The sequence below is a fragment of the Mya arenaria genome, chromosome 1 (assembly GCF_026914265.1).
Source record: "Mya arenaria isolate MELC-2E11 chromosome 1, ASM2691426v1".
Classification (NCBI taxonomy): domain Eukaryota; kingdom Metazoa; phylum Mollusca; class Bivalvia; order Myida; family Myidae; genus Mya; species Mya arenaria.
The window spans coordinates 2,562,933-2,582,296 of record NC_069122.1 but is presented as its reverse complement, the minus strand read 5'-3'; the positions used below and the strand labels follow the sequence as shown (position 1 = coordinate 2,582,296).

The window sequence follows — 19,364 nt, the reverse complement described above, 5'->3', positions numbered from 1 at the left end:
TTATTGGTGTGTGTGTTACCTTGTGGCGTTATTGGTGTGTGTTGCCTTGTGGCGTTATTGGTGTGTGTGTTACCTTGTGGCGTTATTGGTGTGTGCTACCTTGTGGCGTTATTGGTGTGTGTTGCCTTGTGGCGTCTTTGGTGTGTGTCACCTTGTGGCGTTATTGGTGTCTGTTGCCTTGTGGCGTTATTGGTGTGTGTTACCTTGTGGCTTAATTGGTGTGTGTTACCGTGCGGCGTTATTGGTGTGTGTTGCCTTGTTGCGTTATTGGTGTGTGTTGCCTTGTGGTGTTATTGGTGTCTGTTGCCTTGTGACGTTATTGCTGTGTGTTGCCTTGTGGCGTTACTGGTGTATGTTGCCTTGTGGCGTCATTTGTGTGTGTTACCTTGTTTATGGTGTTTTTTGCCTTGTGGCGTTTATTGTGTTTGTTGCCTTGTGGCGTTATTGGTGTGTGCTACCTTGTGGCGTTTATTGTGTTTGTTGCCTTGTGGCGTTATTGGTGTGTGCTACCTTGTGGTGTTATTGGTGCGTGTTGCCTTGTGGCGTTATTGGTGTGTGTGTTACCTTGTGGCGTTATTGGTGTGTGTTGCCTTGTGGCGTTATTGGTGTGTGTGTTACCTTGTGGCGTTATTGGTGTGTGCTACCTTGTGGCGTTATTAGTGTGTGTTGCCTTGTGGCGTTATTGGTGTGTGTGTTACCTTGTGGCGTTATTGGTGTCTGTTGCCTTGTGGCGTCTTTGGTGTGTGTTACCTTGTGGCGTTATTGGTGTCTGTTGCCTTGTGGCGTTATTGGTGTGTGTTACCTTGTGGCTTAATTGGTATGTGTTACCGTGCGGCGTTATTGGTGTGTGTTGTCTTGTTGCGTTATTGGTGTGTGTTGCCTTGTGGCGTTATTGGTGTATGTTGCCTTGTGGCGTTATTGGTGTATGTTGCCTTGTGACGTTATTGCTGTGTGTTGCCTTGTGGCGTTACTGGTGTATGTTGCCTTGTGGCGTCATTTGTGTGTGTTACCTTGTTTATGGTGTTTTTTTGCCTTGTGTCGTTTATTGTGTTTGTTGCATTGTGGCGTTTATGGTGTTTGTTGCCTTGTGGCGTTTATTGTGTTTGTTGCCTTGTGGCATTTTTCTTGTCTGTTGCATTGTGGCGTTTATGGTGCTTGTTGCATTGTGGCGTTTATGGTGTTTTTTGCCTTGTGGCGTTTATGGTGTTTGTTACATTGTGGCGTTGATGGTGTGTGTTGCCTTGTGGCATTTTTCTTGTATGTTGCATTGTGGCGTTAGGTGTGTTTATTGCCTTGTGGCGTTAGGTGTGTCTGTTGCCTTGTGGCGCTATTGGTATGTTCAATGGAATTGTTATGTTCGACCTTAAATATGATCTTGTTTTATTTAAGGCTGCATGTCCCAATGTCACGAAAATACGTAAGTCAAACCTTAATCTCAACATATTTCGCAACATTACAGCATGAAATGAATAAACTTACCGTTTGTACTCTTATAAACACATTCTCTTGTCTATTGATGATGATCAGCATATTCGTTCGATGGTCGTAAGACTATCATTTATAAATAGAAAAAGCTGAAGTAAAAACTGAAAATTATTAAATTTGACTCAAGTGCAGTTTTTGCTCTGGAATCATATTTTTTGCTAAAAAATTACTAAATATGTTATATTAACCTAATCTATGACATGGTGCATGTAATGCGCATTTAAAAATAGTAAGATATTTAGAAGTTGAATCGTGTGCTACGCGGTTCCTTTGTAAAGTTGGTTGAGAAAGTGATTGGGAATTGACTTGAGTATCTTAGCGATATTGGGGCCTGAACTTGTCTCTAAAGTTACCATTATCTCATTGTGGTTTGAATTAAATTGGCTGTCTCGAGAAAGCACGAATATATTCCATTGTTTGGACAGTATATCCAAATGTATATAGGCTGTCCGGTTAGCGCACTCACTTCTCACCGAGGCGACCCGGGTTCGATTCCCGGCCTGCCCAGCCGGCCTGCCCAGTATGTGAGTTCTGTTAGTGGTCATAAATCCAGACAAGTGGGTTTTCTCCGGACACTCCAGTTTCGCCCACTACACAAGACTACACTCTCCCGCAACACCTTGTGCACAAGAGTGACATAGCATAAGTTTGCATAACTTTCAACACAATCGTTGTAAATCATATAATGTTTAAACTAAATGTATATATCGATAGCTAAGCTAAGCTAAACTGTTGTAACGCGATGCATTTCCATACTGAGTTACCACCATCCTGCACTAAGTCCTCGCTATGCCGTAGCATATGGATTTCAAAGTTGCGTAACATTGCAATATGTTTCTGTAGAGGTGTTTCTGCAATTTAATTGCCATGTGCTCGTTAGCAACATGCTACACCATGTTATAGTTATGTAACAGGCAACGCCTTCACAAGCCATGATAATAGGTTTGCAATATGTTAAATATCGATACGAGTATGCAACGGGTCGGGCCGCCTACATGACAGTGGAATATTACGAAATAATACGTCCGCAATATCAATTTTACACATATGTTCCGTGGGTGTCGAGGTACAGAAAACGGTCTTGTCGGTGAAGGCTTTAAACAGTTTACATTTTCGTTCGAGAGAGACAACGGTCTACAGCTAGCCGCATTGGCAGTGTTAACTTTGTAACCATGCGGACATATTTATGGCTGGCACCCCTGGTAAGAAATTTCTTCATCATTTATTTAAGTTTTAACTTTGGAATATTTAGATAATGTTATATAAATGTCGCGATTAGGAATTTTGTAAGCTAGATTCTTCAAATGTTAGGATGCAGACATCGAAGTATTTAAAAACGTTCTTGAATTATTGCGCAGATTGTAATGTTCGATTTCCTTTACAATGGCAATGCTTTATAGTTTTAAATATTTAAGATTGGACAAATTGAAAGCACCACATTAATTAGGTTTTAGAAAATATATTTCTTTTCTGAAGTGAACGAAAATATATACAAATATACACATACATTATATTATTTATTGATATTTGCTTTAGATGTCGTATACTGCGTAAACTATTTCGGTATTACAATATAAAAATAAAATGTATGCGCTATAAGTCATAAGTTATAATTGATATACCATATGCTATTTATTCCAAGACGATAATTATGATATTCACTTACTAATTTGAAAGACAATGAATAAAAGGAGATATCAATTTTAACATTTAACAGAAATGCTTTATGATACTATAAGCGAAAAGTTTGGAAAAATATGTAACAAATAAGATCTTACTAAAACATCTTAAAATGTATTTCCTAACTTTAGTAAAAACATGAGTATCTCACTGTTCACATGATAGAATTAATGAACATATTCTGCACGTTTTTAAATAGTTTCCGCATTCGGAACGACTCGGCCATTTTTTATCGAAAACGACCTCGGATGCATATGGACGGTTTACAATGTTGGGAATCTCAACATTTAACTACCCTGCAAGTAGATCGCGTAATAATTTCAATAAAGCAGTTAAACGTTATGACTTTACTCTTGGGAATCTTTATAATCTTAGTAATTTGTGCAATAATACACTTTACTGGCAGTCAATTTAAACTTTAATATACAAAATACAGGTCAAAACACTACAAATAACTACTACTATTATTTAAAATTTTACGAACTACATGTACTTCTTCTGATGAACCGGCAAACATTCGAGGTTGTTTTCTAAACAAAGCACCTCTAAGTTCACCAACGAGTATACTTCTTGTCATCAAGTTAGTCGCGGTCGGAAAGGCGGGGCTTATCATGCATGTTTTTCAACTCGTAACCGATGTAATACCCTGTATTTCATGACTGTAATTGAAAATAAAAGCTTGCTCTAAGATACAACATGCATAAATATTATGAATGTACGAAGATTTAAGAATTAAAAACTAAAAAATATGATTAATTAAGCTAAACGAAAAAAATGGTTAAATTAATGGATGATATGGATATAATAATCAACCAATGGGTAGCTTAGTGTTTTATTGGACGTCGTGTTTCTGATTGTACTGATATATTTTTTTCGCGACATCGAACAAAACAGATGCCTAGTATAATTTTCCATATAATCAAAGAATTTTGATTAGATAGGAATTTGAAGCATATAAAGAATAAGGTCTCTTGTTTTGGAATTGATTGGTCAGGCAATAAATAACGAGTTAAAAACAAAAGTTATTTGTCCGTGTGCTTTAGCCATAGAGATAAAGATGCATTTAAATGATCGCATGCAGGACACGATCGAAATATACATTTCAACTTCATTTACAAAAGTTTATTTCAGAAAAAGCAATTATATGTCTTCAAAACATTTTTAATTAAGTATATCAATAAAAATGAGATTATAACATACACTTGAGTATAGTTCAAATCTTTAAGCCTAGCCTAGTATATTATTTTTATTTCAACCACCTCAGATAAGCAGATCCAAACCTCCCTTGTTGAAGACCGTCGTCTGTAGCATCATGGAAACCTTGTCTTGTGGCAATATTTAAAATCCTAATTAATTATTTCTCGCTTTAAATCGCACTATAATATGTTTTCACGCTCCGTTCAAGAAATAATGCTGCAACCTCCTTAGAACTATTTGAGTACCGATTTGACTATTAACATGATCTGAATCACTGCGCGCATATCCATGACAACCACAAATTATTACATATCTATTTTTCACTAGGCACGACAGAGTTCCAGCAAAAAAACACAGTTTTACTCTCTTTTGTTTAACTGAGGTGGGAGAAAAAGCATCTACCATAGCCGCTCGTGTAGAATAGGTTAATCCCGAACATCGCGCAGGGTGTTTTACGGAAACTCGGTAACTTGACCTCGTTTCCACAAAACACCCTACGCTCGGGTCGGGATGAACCTATCTTACACTCTCGGCCATGTAAGATACTTATAATCTTACATCCTGTTTGTATATATAGATTTGATATACAATTTTAACATATTTCTAGTTTCTATTTGAGACCTATCATTTTATCCTTCTGTATATGTTAATGTTGTATTACAATTTATATCATGTAATGGGTAACACGTAAATAATCTTTGAATCTTGAATATATGCATAACACCCGTTTGTCAGCGATTTCAAATGATATAATTGCGTTCGCTCGTTTGTCAGCGATTTCAATTGTTATAATTGCGTTCGCTCGTTTGTCAGCAATTTCAATTGTTATAACTGCGTTCGCTCGTTTGTCAGCAATTTCAATTGTTATAACTGCGTTCGCTGGTTTGTCAGCAATTTCAATTGTTATAACTGCGTTCGCTCGTTTGTCAGCAATTTCAATTGTTATAACTGCGTTCGCTCATTTGTCAGCGATTGCTATTGCAGACGTGCACATTCAAGAGTGTTTGAAATATGGAGTGAGGACTTTAACGATACTTCAATGATCAAAACCAAATATAAACATATGATTTGTGTAACGATGAAAACATATTTAACTTTATAAATGAAGCATCCAATGAATAGCCACATTTGACCCGGTTAATATCGCAATTTCCTTCATCCGTACACACATCGTATGCTTTTCTGTTTTAATCGTTAAAGTAAAATGATTTTAACTTAATTATGCATTAAAACTTCTACGTTTCTTTAGTGTATCTATCAGGACTTTCTACCTTAAAATCATCGGGATTTACAGACGCATAATTAATTTAGAGTTTAACGAATATACAACGACTTAAATAACTAGTGATTCCTGATTTAAACGTAACTGAAGTATTTATTTTAAATATAACAACACATTCTACCCATTCATCTTGAATAATTACAGGTGCTGGCGGTTCTGGTGCACGAATGTAGCCCATTTTTGGCTAAACCTACAAGCGAATGCAGCGATGATTCTAGTGAGAGCTCGTCTTCAGAAGGCGGAAGTGAGAGCGGGTCCTCAGAGGGCGGAAGTGAGAGCGGGTCCTCAGAGGGCGGAAGTGAGAGCGGGTCCTCAGAGGGCGGAAGTGAGAGCGGGTCCTCAGAAGGCGGAAGTGAGGGTGGTTCTGAGGGCGGCTCTGAGGGTGGCTCTGAGGGTGGCAGCGAAGGCTCATCAGGGAGCGGTAGTGGAAGCGGCAAGGGTTCCGGCTCTCGCCGCTTCCGTCGAAGGAGGCCAATTATCCCAAGAATTGTGATACAGGATGACTCAAGTTCCAGTTCCAGTTCCAGTTCGGGTTCCGGTTCAAGTTCTAGTTCGGGTTCCAGTTCGGGTTCCAGTTCGGGTTCCAGTTCGAGTTCCGGTTCAAGCAGCTCTGATTCATCCAGTTCTAGCAGTTCAAGTACTCCTGACACACCTAACACACCGAGCACACCGAGCACCCCAAGCACCCCGAATACACCAGGTACACCAGGTACACCAAATACACCAGGTACACCAAATACGCCAGGTACTCCAAGTACACCTTCTACTCCATCAACCCCGGACACACCGGCCACACCGGATACACCAAGCCCGCCCAAGACACCACCAACTCCCTCAACACCTTCTACTCCTTCAACCCCAAGTCGACCTGACACTCCGCCAACACCAGACACCCCAACTAGACCTAAAACTCCACCTACACCGGACACTCCGCGCACACCTGATACGCCACCCACTCCACCAACACCGAAACGACCCATTACGCCGCCTACACCCCCGACACCGCCAACTCCCCCGACGCCACCCACACCGAGGGGACCAAGATCTAAGAAGACGCCGCCAACCCCGCCCACACCCGAAACTCCCCCAACGCCCCCAACACCCCCAACTCCACCAACACCACCAACTCCGCCACGTCCGTCAAGGCCGAAGACACCACCAACCCCTGCTAGACCAAGGAGACCCAAGACTCCTCCAACTCCCCCTACTCCTCCGACCCCTCCAACTCCACCAACGCCTCCGCGTCCACCAAGACATCATTCAAGTGAGGGTGAAGGTGGTGAAGGTGGTGAAGGTGGTGAAGGTGGCGAAGGCGGTGAAGGTGGCAAAGGCGGTGAAGGTGGCGAAGGTGGTGAAGGCGGTGAAGGTAGTGAAGGAAGCGAATCTAGTGAAGGGAGCGAATCTAGTGAAGGAAGCGAATCTAGTGAAGGAAGCGAATCTTGTTCGAGCGAATCTAAATCAAAGAAAGGTGGACACGGAAGGCCCCGTTATGCTAGACAACATCGCCGTAAGTGGGGCATGCATTGATGACGAAAAGTATGGCGGTAAAACATCAGCAGTGGTAGGGCTGTTCTTTTTTTGCATTGTTGTATATCTCCTAATAGACCATCAAGATTGCAGTGAGACGAACGGACATACATTTCAGTGTGATTATATAAGATCGTACATATATTTTCAAACGCACCGGCAACGATAACATCGCTTTGTACAAATGAATGCATTGCCGAAAAAAAGTATTGTAATTATTGATAATGTAAGATATTTTCAGTTGATATTTTAAACGTGATATTACAAATCATAGATATACTGACATTTCGTTAATTCGATCATGTGACCTATTGCTGCGAACAATTGTATTTGTATGTATCTTTTAAAAAATGGCTATACAAAATATAAACAATTGCTACCATAGTATAAAATACTGTCAGATATTTATAAACATGTTTACTCTTGGTGCAATTTACTTCATCGAAAAAGGTTGTTAACACGTTTTAATTGATTAGATTTTCCGAATCAGTTTTTGTTTTTGTTATTTGATGATGACTTAGGTATGAATGTCGAGTTTTCTTTAGTAATAATTATCCTCTTAAATATGAAATATTTAACGTTTCCTATTTGAATGTAAAATTCAGTTTAGTAAGCAAACTTACTCATTTTCTTTTTTGTGTTTTTTGTTTGGCTTGATATGATTAGCATTCCGAATAAAGTGATCTTCTCATTGTTTAACGCTGTATCTTTATAACCTGTTCCTGGCCCAAACAAATACATTTTGTAAGAGAAGTCTGGAAGCATAATTAAGCGTGTGCCCCCTCCCCCCACCCCACCCCACACACACTATTTCATATCGAAAACTCGAGACACGATATAACCAGCATAACATAGCATGTATCCGTGTACGATGAATGCAACCGTATTGAGTTTCTGCGTAACGGGTACCATCCTCTTGCGTGTCAGGTACTCCCCTGAAGGGGCGGTGGGGGGAGAGGTCTGCCTCAACAGCACACATCCAACATATGAAAAGCAGCCTCGCTTTGGTATGCCGTATATTGTATGTGCACCAACAATCTGCTTATGCGGGACTACATGCTGAAGAATCATTACGCTATATTAGCGCAGCCCGTTTGATATGAAATAAACTACATGTACTGAATGTTCCCATAACTCAAGAGAACGTCAAACAGCCGCTTTGTACAGTCGGTTTCAACATGCCAAAGCGTCTCGTCTGTCAACACGCCGCTCGTGCAAGACCAATTTAAATCTACGAGTTAATAGGCTGGTTTAAACGCATCGTCGGCAACCACGGCACTTTCTCCCGTTGTACTCCATACAACGAAGCATATAGCGTAGTGTGTATCGAGGTTATCCGACGATGGTTTTACCGACACCAGTGCAAATTGTAAATGTACTGATACTTGAGGGTATGCAAGTATAGCCCGCCTATTCTGCAGTCAGGTCAACGTGATATGTTATTGTTCTGTCGGCGACGGAGGTACAGTTGTGATGTCGACCTTATGTTTTGAATTCGATGTTGATATGGGCGGAGTGAAGGACCCGAGTGTCCAATGTGTACAAACAATAATCAAGGTATCCCTACAACACTTTTAGCTACGATTCCATGAAAAGACACACAAGTGACAAACATTTGCAAATGAGTCACTGTAAGAAAACAAACCTATTGCACGTGAAAAATACAATTATTGTTGTTTATCAATAAATTTAGGGGTTGCCGCTTTAAATTCGTCAGTAGATTAAGGAGTCTATTGGGCGCGGGAGGGGTAAACCGGTTTTAGAGATGTTGGGCCCGTTTTAGTCAAGGGTCGCAATTTTAATAATCTTGAATTTTAAGAGTATTCGCAAATATCGACAAGTTAATTGTTTTATTTAATTATTTCGTGTCCATTTTTATACTCGCTCAAGTTAGATTCACACAAATGTGTACACACATCACAAAACTATGACACTAAGACAATTTAAATTACTACTAATATCGACAAAGAACTTTATTGATACTGGTCCCTGAACCACACACTGTTAAAACATATTACGGTTATTAAATCATTGATACTGCGATTAATATTCGACTTGAGACAAATCTTGCATATTTGAACTTTGGACACGATGTTCAGACTAACAGTTCATGGACACACCCAGTATTAATATCTAAACAATGACATTCCAACAAATTGAATAAGGCATTTTTAAGGCTTACAGAAATAGCTCTGGCAGTGTTTTGACTGCCTCTTACCAGGCGGTATCTCACAAGGATCCCAACAAGTGCTACACAAGGCATTTTTAAGGCTTACAGAAATAGCTCTGGCAGTGTTTTGACTGCCTCTTACCAGGCGGTATCTCACAAGGATCCCAACAAGTGCTACACAAGGCATTTTTAAGGCTTACAGAAATGGCTCTGGCAATCGTTTGACTGCCTCTTACGAGGCGGTATCTCACAAGGTCCCCAACCAGTGCTACACAAGGCATTTTTAAGGCTTACAGAAATGGCTCTGGCAATCGTTTGACTGCCTCTTACGAGGCGGCATCTCCCAAGGTCCCCAACCAGTGCTACACAAGGCATTATTTAAGGCTTACAGAAATAGCTCTGGTAGTGTTTTGACTGCCTCTTACGAGGCGTTATCTCACAAGGACCCCAACCAGTGCTACACAAGGCATTATTTAAGGCTTACAGAAATAGCTCTGGCAGTGTTTTGACTGCCTCTTACGAGGCGTTATCTCACAAGATCCCCAACCAGTGCAACACAAGGCATTATTTAAGGCTTACAGAAATAGCTCTGGCAGTGTTTTGACTGCCTCTTACGAGGCGTTATCTCACAAGATCCCCAACCAGTGCAACACAAGGCATTATTTAAGGCTTATGTTTGAGTCTGGCATAAAGACATGTACATGTATTAGCTGACGTTGCCAATAAATGAAACTATTTAAAGCTGTTATTTCACAGATAGACCGTTTGACAACTTATCGTCTTGAAATGAGCCAACATGTCTGGAGACCATTGCTATAAGACTAATGACATACTTTTTAAGAAAAAGAGGTTTTGGGCATATTTTATAGTAAATATGAAAACCTGAAATCTGAAATTTTGTCAGCAGCCTTATATCACTGGTTTCAAAATATTTACGCAAAAATTGACTGATTCCAAGAGAAAAAATATTTTTGTCCGAACGGTAAATCTTTGAGAGCGAGATTTTAAGGTACAAAACATTGAACACACAATCAATATTTATAGTTTATTCAGATTCCATCCATCCAAGATTATAATTTAATAACATTCAATAACTCCAAGATTATTATTTATTAAAATAAACTTACAGCATGGCCGATTAAACAAAAAATTATACATGAATAAAAAATATGACAAATTAACGAGTGTTGCTTAAAAAGATTTTTTTTAAACAATTTAAAATATGTTATTACCTTAACTGCATAGCATGAAACATAAAATGTATCACCAATACTGTAATTATTACATGTACAAGGCAAATGACATAACTATCTAGGTCACATAGGACTATATATGTGCTTCACATAAAGAGTACATAACAACAAAGATAAGAGTTCATTATTCTGGCCATACAAATATATACTTTCTATCATCTGTTGTGAAAGCTGAATGCTATAAATGTATACAAAAATGAAGATTCTGATTATATATTGGTTAATGACTTTAACCATTAAGTCCTTTATCGATTATAATTACATGTATATCGATTAAAGAAAGTAAAATTAAAAAAAGCAATTAAACTTAAACAATTCTCTCTCTCACGTTTTTCTCATATTTATTATTGACTGAATTCAGACCTTTCACCATGCCTACTCCTAGTAAATTCACTTAAGCTTATATGTAGGTGGACCATTCTTTTATTATAAGAGGACATTTTAAGTGAAATAAACTTCTGAAAGGAAGATTGTCTGATTTTAGAGCCCCTTCCTACACTGTAGGTGGCTAAACATGTGTTTAAATGGAATAGCCCTCAACCAGGGCTTACATTAAGAATTTGAAAGTGGAGGTTTCAACTTCCTTGCCATCACATTTGAAGTTTTCTTCTAAAACATGGAAGTTCAAGTCTTCCAAACACTAAGACTTTCTCTATTATTTTATTACAATTCTGACAAAATATGAAATACTTTGTATCTAAAACATGCCAACTCAACAAAAATGTATTCAAACTTTTACTTTCATACAAAGTTTATTGGAAATATCGCTATTAATGTTGCTTTGACACCAGAATTTGATATAACAAAATTTTTCAGTCCTTGGCTTTTGGAATTTTATCAGAAGAGTAGGAAGTTCCTGTACTTCCAAGCACTGAATTTTGGAAGTTTTACTCTATTTTCAAGGAGAAATAAACTTCCAAACTTTCTTCATGGAAGCCCTGCCTCCACCCATGTCATTACAGTCTGGGCAGTTTCATTCCTCCCATACTGCACACAACATAGTCTTTGAGAGGTTGAAGGTCAAACATGGTCAGACTGTCCAGCACCCACTCACGGGTCAAGGTCACGAGTCTGTCATTTCTGTACAAGTCTGAAATCAAACCATAAAATGTCATAAATGTGGTACAAAAAAGCCTTATTAGATATAGTAGGGATGTAATAGATTGGGCCACGATTTCGAGACTTCTTTAGCTTAACAGGCTTATGTACCTTATTTCAATTAAGCCAAAATATATATCTAAATTTGATTTTGATGTATTTCCAATTAAAAGTCTAATGCTAGTAATAAATGCTACCGCATTGAAAGACCAAATTTTATGTTCAGTTATTTAATGGTATTTTTAGTTAAGGCTAATGATTAGTGCACAAATCCTCTGAAAACTTTACTATATTATATTGAAAAAGACACACTAAATTTTAGTTTTTCAATTTATACTAAAAAACAAACAAATCAAGAGCTGTAGAGGATGAATGCTCCGGAAGTGAAGGACAGATCAATGGAATAGGTCTACATTCAGGAGGAGCTACTGTTATCTATAAACATGTATGCAGGACCCCGTGATTGTAGAGTACAAGTGTGGGCGAGAGATGAACTAAGCCTGTGACACATCTAGGGACCGGAGACTTGCATGTGACACATCTAGGGACCTGAGACATATATGTGTCACATCTAGGGACCTGATACTTGCATCTGACACATCTAGGGACCGGAGACTTGCATGTGACACATCTAGGGACCTGAGACATGCATGTAACACAACTAGGGACTGGAGACATGCATGTGACACATTTAGGGACCTGAGACATATATGTGTCACATCTAGGGACCTGAGACATGCATGTAATACATCTAGGGACTGGAGACTTGCATGTGACACATCTAGGGACCTGAGACATGCATGTAACACATCTAGGGACTGGAGACATGCATGTAACACATCTAGGGACCTGCGTCTTGCATTTGATAGTCAAGTTTATAAGCTAAACACCTGCACCATATATTTTCAAAATCCATTCAAGCATTTCAAGTATTTGCAGCATTTTAACTAAACTCTTGGATGTCAAAGTAGTGATGTTGTTTGTTGTGTGTGTGTGTCACATCAACTTCGTGTGCTGAACATTTTTGGCATTTTACGTTAAATCCCACTTGCATGACAAGTTACAGCCCAGACATGACCCCAAATCACTTATGTGCATTTATGGAGCATTCTATAATGATTAATATCTTAAGCTGGACCCATACTTTTGAGGTAGGGACGCAAGTCTTCCACACTAACATTCGGACGAGCGAATTCAAAATCATACATGCATGTCAAACATAACCCAGATGTTAGGGTGGATGGATGGAGTAATTTCATTATGCCATTCTTTAGGGCATAAAAAACCCATAACAAAACATAAGAGCTAATACTCCAACCTTTAGCCATCTGAACAGCTTCTTGCTGCTCTAAACTCGAACCATCCTCATCCTCTTCCATATCCGTACAGGTCACACACACAACCTTTGACCCCTGGCCTTTACGTACATCCCTGGGGTCAGTGAGGACACGTCCTCCACAGGTTACTATCAGCTCTATTAGGGAGTCTGTACGGAACAAAATAAAGACCTTAGTCTAACTAAAGATGAGAGTTAAAATAATGATTGATGATTTCTGGTACAAAATAGTTGGTACCACTCACTGGAGTATGTATTGAGAGTTATACGAGAACCAAGGAGTGTTAATTCCATTTATGCCGTCCTCTACAATATAACATTTAAAGGAGCTTAACATTATTATGAATAGCCTGGGTACCTAAATTGGCAGGTGCATACTACATTATACAGATTTACAAACAAGGCATAGTACTGGTAACAGTTTCATCAAGAAAACATTGCCACTAATCTGTGTCAGTAAATTTCCCTATGGAAAGACTGTTGGGTTTTTCTATCAGGTCAATCAATTGTTCAAATTCCTGAAGGGAATGTTATTGGACAGGCACTACGGTATAGTATAGGAAATAATGGTTGAAAACCATGGCATAAATGTACCTCTAGTTAGGAAGTCATTGTCACCAATCAAGAAGCATGTGATGTTTTGGAAGATGTTGTGTTTTGAGAGGCGTGATCTTTGTGGTCCCTGGTGTGTGTGTCCGTGTGCAGTGTCCCCTTGAATCTCATACTGGCCCTGGAGTGAAACACCTCCTCTTAATCCACATCAGAATAGCTAACTAGAGTAAATCTTAAATTGGTACACTAATAAAGTTCAACTTGTATTTTCATGAGTACCTATCTATGCATAGATCTTTGTATTGATGTTTGTTTTTATGAATTAATATTATTTAGACTTTTCATTTAGTTTTCTTAGGATATATGTTATTTTTGTTGCAACACATATCTATTAACACTGGTATGCTTCGGTTACTAGATTAAATAGTTTGAATCGTCAGTCTTGAGACAAGTGACCTACATAACAACAATGCTGACGCTAACACAGATGCTCTTACCTTACACAAAATTTTGACTTTGCCTCAAAAATGAGTTCAGGATCTAGCAACCGTGCGCTCAGTCATGAAAAAACTTACCTTAGGCAGTAGATATCTGACTTGATGACTGTCAGTCACCAAGAAGTAGTTCAGTATCCAGCATCTGTGAGCTACGCCCTGGAAAAACTTACCTCAGGCAGTCGATATCCGACCTGGTGACTGTCAGTAAACCAGAAGTAGTTCAGTATCCAGCATCTGTGAGCTACGCCCTGCAAAAACTTACCTCAGGCAGTCGATATCCGACCTGGAGACTGTCAGTAAACCAGAAGTAGTTCAGTATCCAGCATCAGTGAACTACGCCCTGCAAAAACTTACCTCAGGCAGTAGATATCCGACCTGGTGACTGTCAGTAAACCAGAAGTAGTTCAGTATCCAGCATCTGTGAGCTAAGCCCAAGAAAAACTTACCTCAGGCAGTCGATATCCGACCTGGTGACTGTCAGTCACCCAGAAGTAGTTCAGTATTAAGCATCTGTGAGCTACGCCCTGGAAAAACTTACCTCAGGCAGTCGATATCCAACCTGGAGACTGTCAGTCACCCAGAAGTAGTTCAGTATCCAGCATCTGTGAGCTACGCCCTGCAAAAACTTACCTCAGGCAGTAGATATCCGACCTGGTGACTGTCAGTAAACCAGAAGTAGTTTAGTATCCAGCATCTGTGAGCTACGCCCTGGAAAAACTTACCTCAGGCAGTAGATATCCGACCTGGTGACTGTCAGTCACCCAGAAGTAGTTCAGTATCCAGCATCTGTGAGCTACGCCCTGCAAAAACTTACCTCAGGCAGTAGATATCCGACCTGGCGACTGTCGGTCACCCAGAAGTAGTTCAGTATCCAGCATCTGTGAGCTACGCCCTGGAAAAACTTACCTCAGGCAGTCGATATCCGACCTGGTGACTGTCGGTCACCCAGAAATAGTTCAGTATCCAGCATCTGTGGGCTAGGCCCTGGAAAAACTTACCTCAGGCAGTCGATATCCGACCTGGAGACTGTCAGTAAACCAGAAGTAGTTCAGTATCCAGCATCTGTGAGCTACGCCCTGGAAAAACTTACCTCAGGCAGTCGATATCCGACCTGGTGACTGTCGGTCACCCAGAAATATCCAGCATCTGTGAGCTACGCCCTGCAAAAACTTTCCTCAGGCAGTAGATATCCGACCTGGCGACTGTCGGTCACCCAGAAGTAGTTCAGTATCCAGCATCTGTGAGCTACGCCCTGCAAAAACTTACCTCAGGCAGTAGATATCTGACCTGCCGTCTGTCAGTCACCCAGAAGTAGTTCAGTATCCAGCATCTGTGAGCTACGCCCTGGAAAAACTTACCTCAGGCAGTAGATATCTGACCTGCCGTCTGTCAGTCACCCAGAAGTAGTTCAGTAACCAGCATCTGTGAGCTACGCCCTGGAAAAACTTACCTCAGGCAGTAGATATCCGACCTGGCGACTGTCGGTCACCCAGAAGTAGTTCAGTATCCAGCATTTGTGGGCTAGGCCCTGGAAAAACTTCAATGTTCTCTCACAGAGGCGATCATCTTCCTCAGCTGTAACAAGGGCAAGAAAAATCCTATATGATTAGGACAATATGTTGATGATAAAACATACTTCAAACAATTTTCCCTATTATTGAGTGTGGAACTACATTCAAATTAATGACTCATAAAACATGAAAATAGTTCAGGCCTCGAACTCAAAAATATTAATTTCAAGGGAACACAAGCCTTAAATGACATTGGTGAAGACCAAATAATTGTATAAGGCACAGGTGCACTTTGTGGTGAAAATGTAAATTGTTTCAAAACAATTCTTCTAAAAATAAGAAAGCAGTTCCATCACCAATCATTTTTGTAACATATCACGTAAACCTATTTTGCCAACCATAAAACCATTAAATTGTTGTTGAATACTTAACTAGTATATACCTGCTTCTAACTTTGTCCTTGGGGTGTTAATACAACTATCATTGCAGACATACACCACTAATTGAATTTGTACAATGGTGAAATTACTATCAAACATCACCACAACGTACCTGGCTTAACGATGACATGAGTAACTGAAGTGTTGAACTTGGAGAAGAACTTGGCCTCATTCTGGGCAGCAAGACTCTTGATCTCTTGCTGTGTAAGAAATATGCCAAAATGATTATTTCCGATTTCAGGAAGATAAATTACATATCAACTTGTTCAACAAAAACTGCCAGAGTTTATGATTTAATTATATCAATACAAGCCTAGTATACATAAATGTTATAAGATAAATACTAGACCTATCAGAGTTGTGACACACCACCTGGACACAGGAATTTTGTTGAATGTAGAAGTTGTAAAATTAAGATGGGAAATAAGAAAGAAATAGCAGGTGAACAACTATTATTTCTTACCAAACTCACACAAATCTTACTGGTATACTTACAACCTGAGAGGTGTTCAGGCCAGTCGCCACAATGCCTATGTTTTTCTTCACCCCTGGATCCAGCTTTCCATCCTTTGACTTTAAGACCTCTATATTGAGGTCAAGGTCAGCCAAAGGAGGTCGCTGCGTCTGGCTTGGGTCAGAATCTGGGACAACTATAACCTCTACAAAGAATTAATAAATAAAATAATAGCAAAGACTGGTGGTGACATTTTAAATTCAATATTTCATGATTTCCTTTTCACAAATCCACAATATCAACTTCACAATTAATCGCAAATTCAACTACATGAATTCACATTATTAACTTAACAAATTCAACTACACAATTTCACGAATCGACAAAATCGTGAAGCTGAAATCACGAAATTGAAATCCAGAAAATAAAATCATGAAACATTGAATTTGAAATGTGACCACCGGACTTATGTTAACTAGAACTCCGCGAGTCGGATGTGTCGCCTGACGAATTATTTACTGTCGACATTATAGCTGTTAGATTGGCATTTTATTCATTTATAGACAATGATGTTGCCATTTAACTTTCAAGTGTAGGTGGCATTTGAACCCTCATTCAGATATACCTACAGAATAAGTTTCAGGTTGAAACCTCCTACAGTTTACGAGATATGCCACGGACAAAACTTAAGCAACAAAATTAACAAAGGGCAATAACTCTAAAAATATGGCAGCAAGAGTAACGGTTCTTGTGCACTGCACTTGCCCTCAATGAGATCTATCTAGCTATGAAGTTTCAAGTTGATACCTCTTATATTCTTCAAGATATGCCCCGGACAAAACTTTAAGCATGAAAATTAACAAAAGGGCAATAACTTTAAAACTAAGAAAGCAAGAGTTACTGTTATTGTGCACTGCACTTGCCCTCATTGAGATCTATCTAGCTATGAAGTTTCAAGTTAATAACTCTTATATTCTTCAAGATATGCCCCGGACAAAACTTTAAGCATGAAAATTAACAAAGGGCAATAACTTTAAAACTAAGAAAGCAAGAGTTACTGTTATTGTGCACTGCACTTGCCCTCCATGAGATCTATCTACATATGAAGTTTCAAGTTGATAACTCTTATATTGTACAAGATATGCCCCGGACAAAACTTTAAGCATGAAAAATAACAAAGGGCAATAACTCTAAAAAATATGGAAGCAAGAGCAACAGTTCTTGTGCACTGCACTTGCCCTCAATTAGATCTATGTACATATGAAGTTTCAAGTTGATACCACTAATAGTTTAGGAGATATACCCCGGACAAGCGAAAATGGGATGTGGACGCCGCCGCCGCCGACAAAAGTAACCCCTATATGTCGTCTTTGTAGGCGACACAAAAAGGCATTTAACTTGAAATTAAGCACTGTGATATGGAAGAAACGCTGGACAATGAGATTCTCAATACCCGCTTCTATTATGTGTTCCCAAAGTAATGTCTACAATTATCAAAATCTGACTTTTAGATAGGTCAGAATTATTATTATCATATAGAATTTTTTAAACAAGTTTCATTAATTTCAAATTGAATGACCAACTTACGTGATTTTCTATTTCATATCATAAATACTTGATTTGATAATTTACAGTGCTAAAATCATTAAACATCACTATGAAGCAAGCACATTTTCAATGTTATTCATTCATTTTGTCCCTGAATTTCACAGGTCAGATAGTATGAGTTATCCGACCTGGTTAGGGCACATAACTTGCAGACGGTCTCCCGAGTTCAATCCCAAAGGTTGGCTGCATATTTCCCTCAGTGATGACAAGTGTCAAGTTGCATGAGTGGGACATGAAAATGGACCTGAGCCAAGAAACCCTTTACAGTTTTATATGGCACATACCACTGCTGTGCTGTATCTTGCCAGACTCCTGTGCTGGTAACACTTGACAGTCTCCATCTAACTCCACCTCAACATCCAAATCCATATCCATGTGCATTTCCAAATCATCCCCATGTCCTTCATCTTCATCGGAAATATTCACCTCTATATCTGCATCATCTAGGTCCTCCATATTCACTGCTGAACTGGTTCCTTCCCTTCTTGACTCTGGAATGGTGTGAAAAAGCACTTGTTTTTATCAATCTTATATGGAACCGAACAAAACATTTAACTGTTAAAATAAAAGAATAAAACAAGAGACCACAAGTTTGTCAGTTAATAGAATATGATAAGAGAATTTCATTTACAAGAACACCTTTGCCTGTTGATGTTTTCTAATGAACCAAGAAGCCTAACCCGAGTCCGCCAGGCACCATAATTAGACTTTTTGATGAACTAGACGGGATTTGTTACACTAGTGTTTGCTATCAGAATTTTTCAGGTCCTGCTTATAACATCCAAAATTTGAGCAATCCAGAAAGCATCTTACCAGTGCCGGGCTTAAGCTAATTTCTACCACTGCATGCATAACACTTAGTTTTTTTATAATAACATCAAATGATGTGCATAACTGTTCATGTGTGTGTTGTCCCTGGCAGTTGCTTCTAATTAATAGTCAGCATACAAGGTTTTCGTACAACATCAACAATTATAACTACACTGTGAAGGCCATAACAATACCTATTTTGTTCAAAACATAAAAACATTATTTAATGTTAAAATTATGACTCCGACAAGTTTCAAACAATGAAAGAGTGTTAAATAGTTCATTTACAATTTGTCTAATATCTTAAAACTGGACTGACTTATACAAACTTATATAAATCTATTTAAATCTCTTATTTCAACACCTAGATCTGCACAGGGGCTTGTAAATCAGGTAATTTCATACAATGACATCAATAAGTCTCCAGGGCTGAAATAATAACAAAGTCACCTCTTGGTCTGATG

At 39.0% G+C, this 19,364-nt stretch overlaps 2 protein-coding genes across 2 annotated transcripts in view; one reads left to right on the top strand and one right to left on the bottom strand.

The window, feature by feature from the left end:
- The first annotated feature begins 2,528 nt into the window (after window positions 1-2,528).
- On the top strand, window positions 2,529-7,870 carry LOC128231304 (uncharacterized). Its single transcript, XM_052943949.1, has 2 exons — window positions 2,529-2,687; window positions 5,789-7,870. The coding sequence occupies exons 1-2, from the start codon at window positions 2,658-2,660 to the stop codon at window positions 7,169-7,171; spliced, it is 1,413 nt and encodes a 470-aa protein (XP_052799909.1). The 5' UTR covers window positions 2,529-2,657; the 3' UTR covers window positions 7,172-7,870.
- A 2,541-nt stretch (window positions 7,871-10,411) lies between these two features.
- The window catches only part of LOC128231297 (breast cancer type 1 susceptibility protein homolog), a 31,001-nt gene continuing 22,048 nt past the window's right edge, over window positions 10,412-19,364 (bottom strand). Inside the window, exons 11-17 of the mRNA XM_052943935.1 lie at window positions 18,375-18,581; window positions 16,524-16,687; window positions 16,141-16,228; window positions 15,528-15,652; window positions 13,623-13,758; window positions 13,011-13,178; window positions 10,412-11,684 (exon numbers count right to left, since the gene is read on the bottom strand). Coding sequence (XP_052799895.1) covers window positions 11,551-11,684; window positions 13,011-13,178; window positions 13,623-13,758; window positions 15,528-15,652; window positions 16,141-16,228; window positions 16,524-16,687; window positions 18,375-18,581 — 1,022 coding nt within the window. The 3' untranslated portion in view covers window positions 10,412-11,550. The remainder of the gene's footprint in view (window positions 11,685-13,010; window positions 13,179-13,622; window positions 13,759-15,527; window positions 15,653-16,140; window positions 16,229-16,523; window positions 16,688-18,374; window positions 18,582-19,364) is intronic.

Bases quoted from the DNA above. Each gene is read 5' to 3' on its own strand.
- LOC128231304 (XM_052943949.1), top strand. From the start codon at position 2,658: ATGCGGACATATTTATGGCTGGCACCCCTG. The intron at 2,688-5,788 runs GTAAGAAATTTC...GAATAATTACAG, and splicing joins ATTTATGGCTGGCACCCCTG to GTGCTGGCGGTTCTGGTGCA.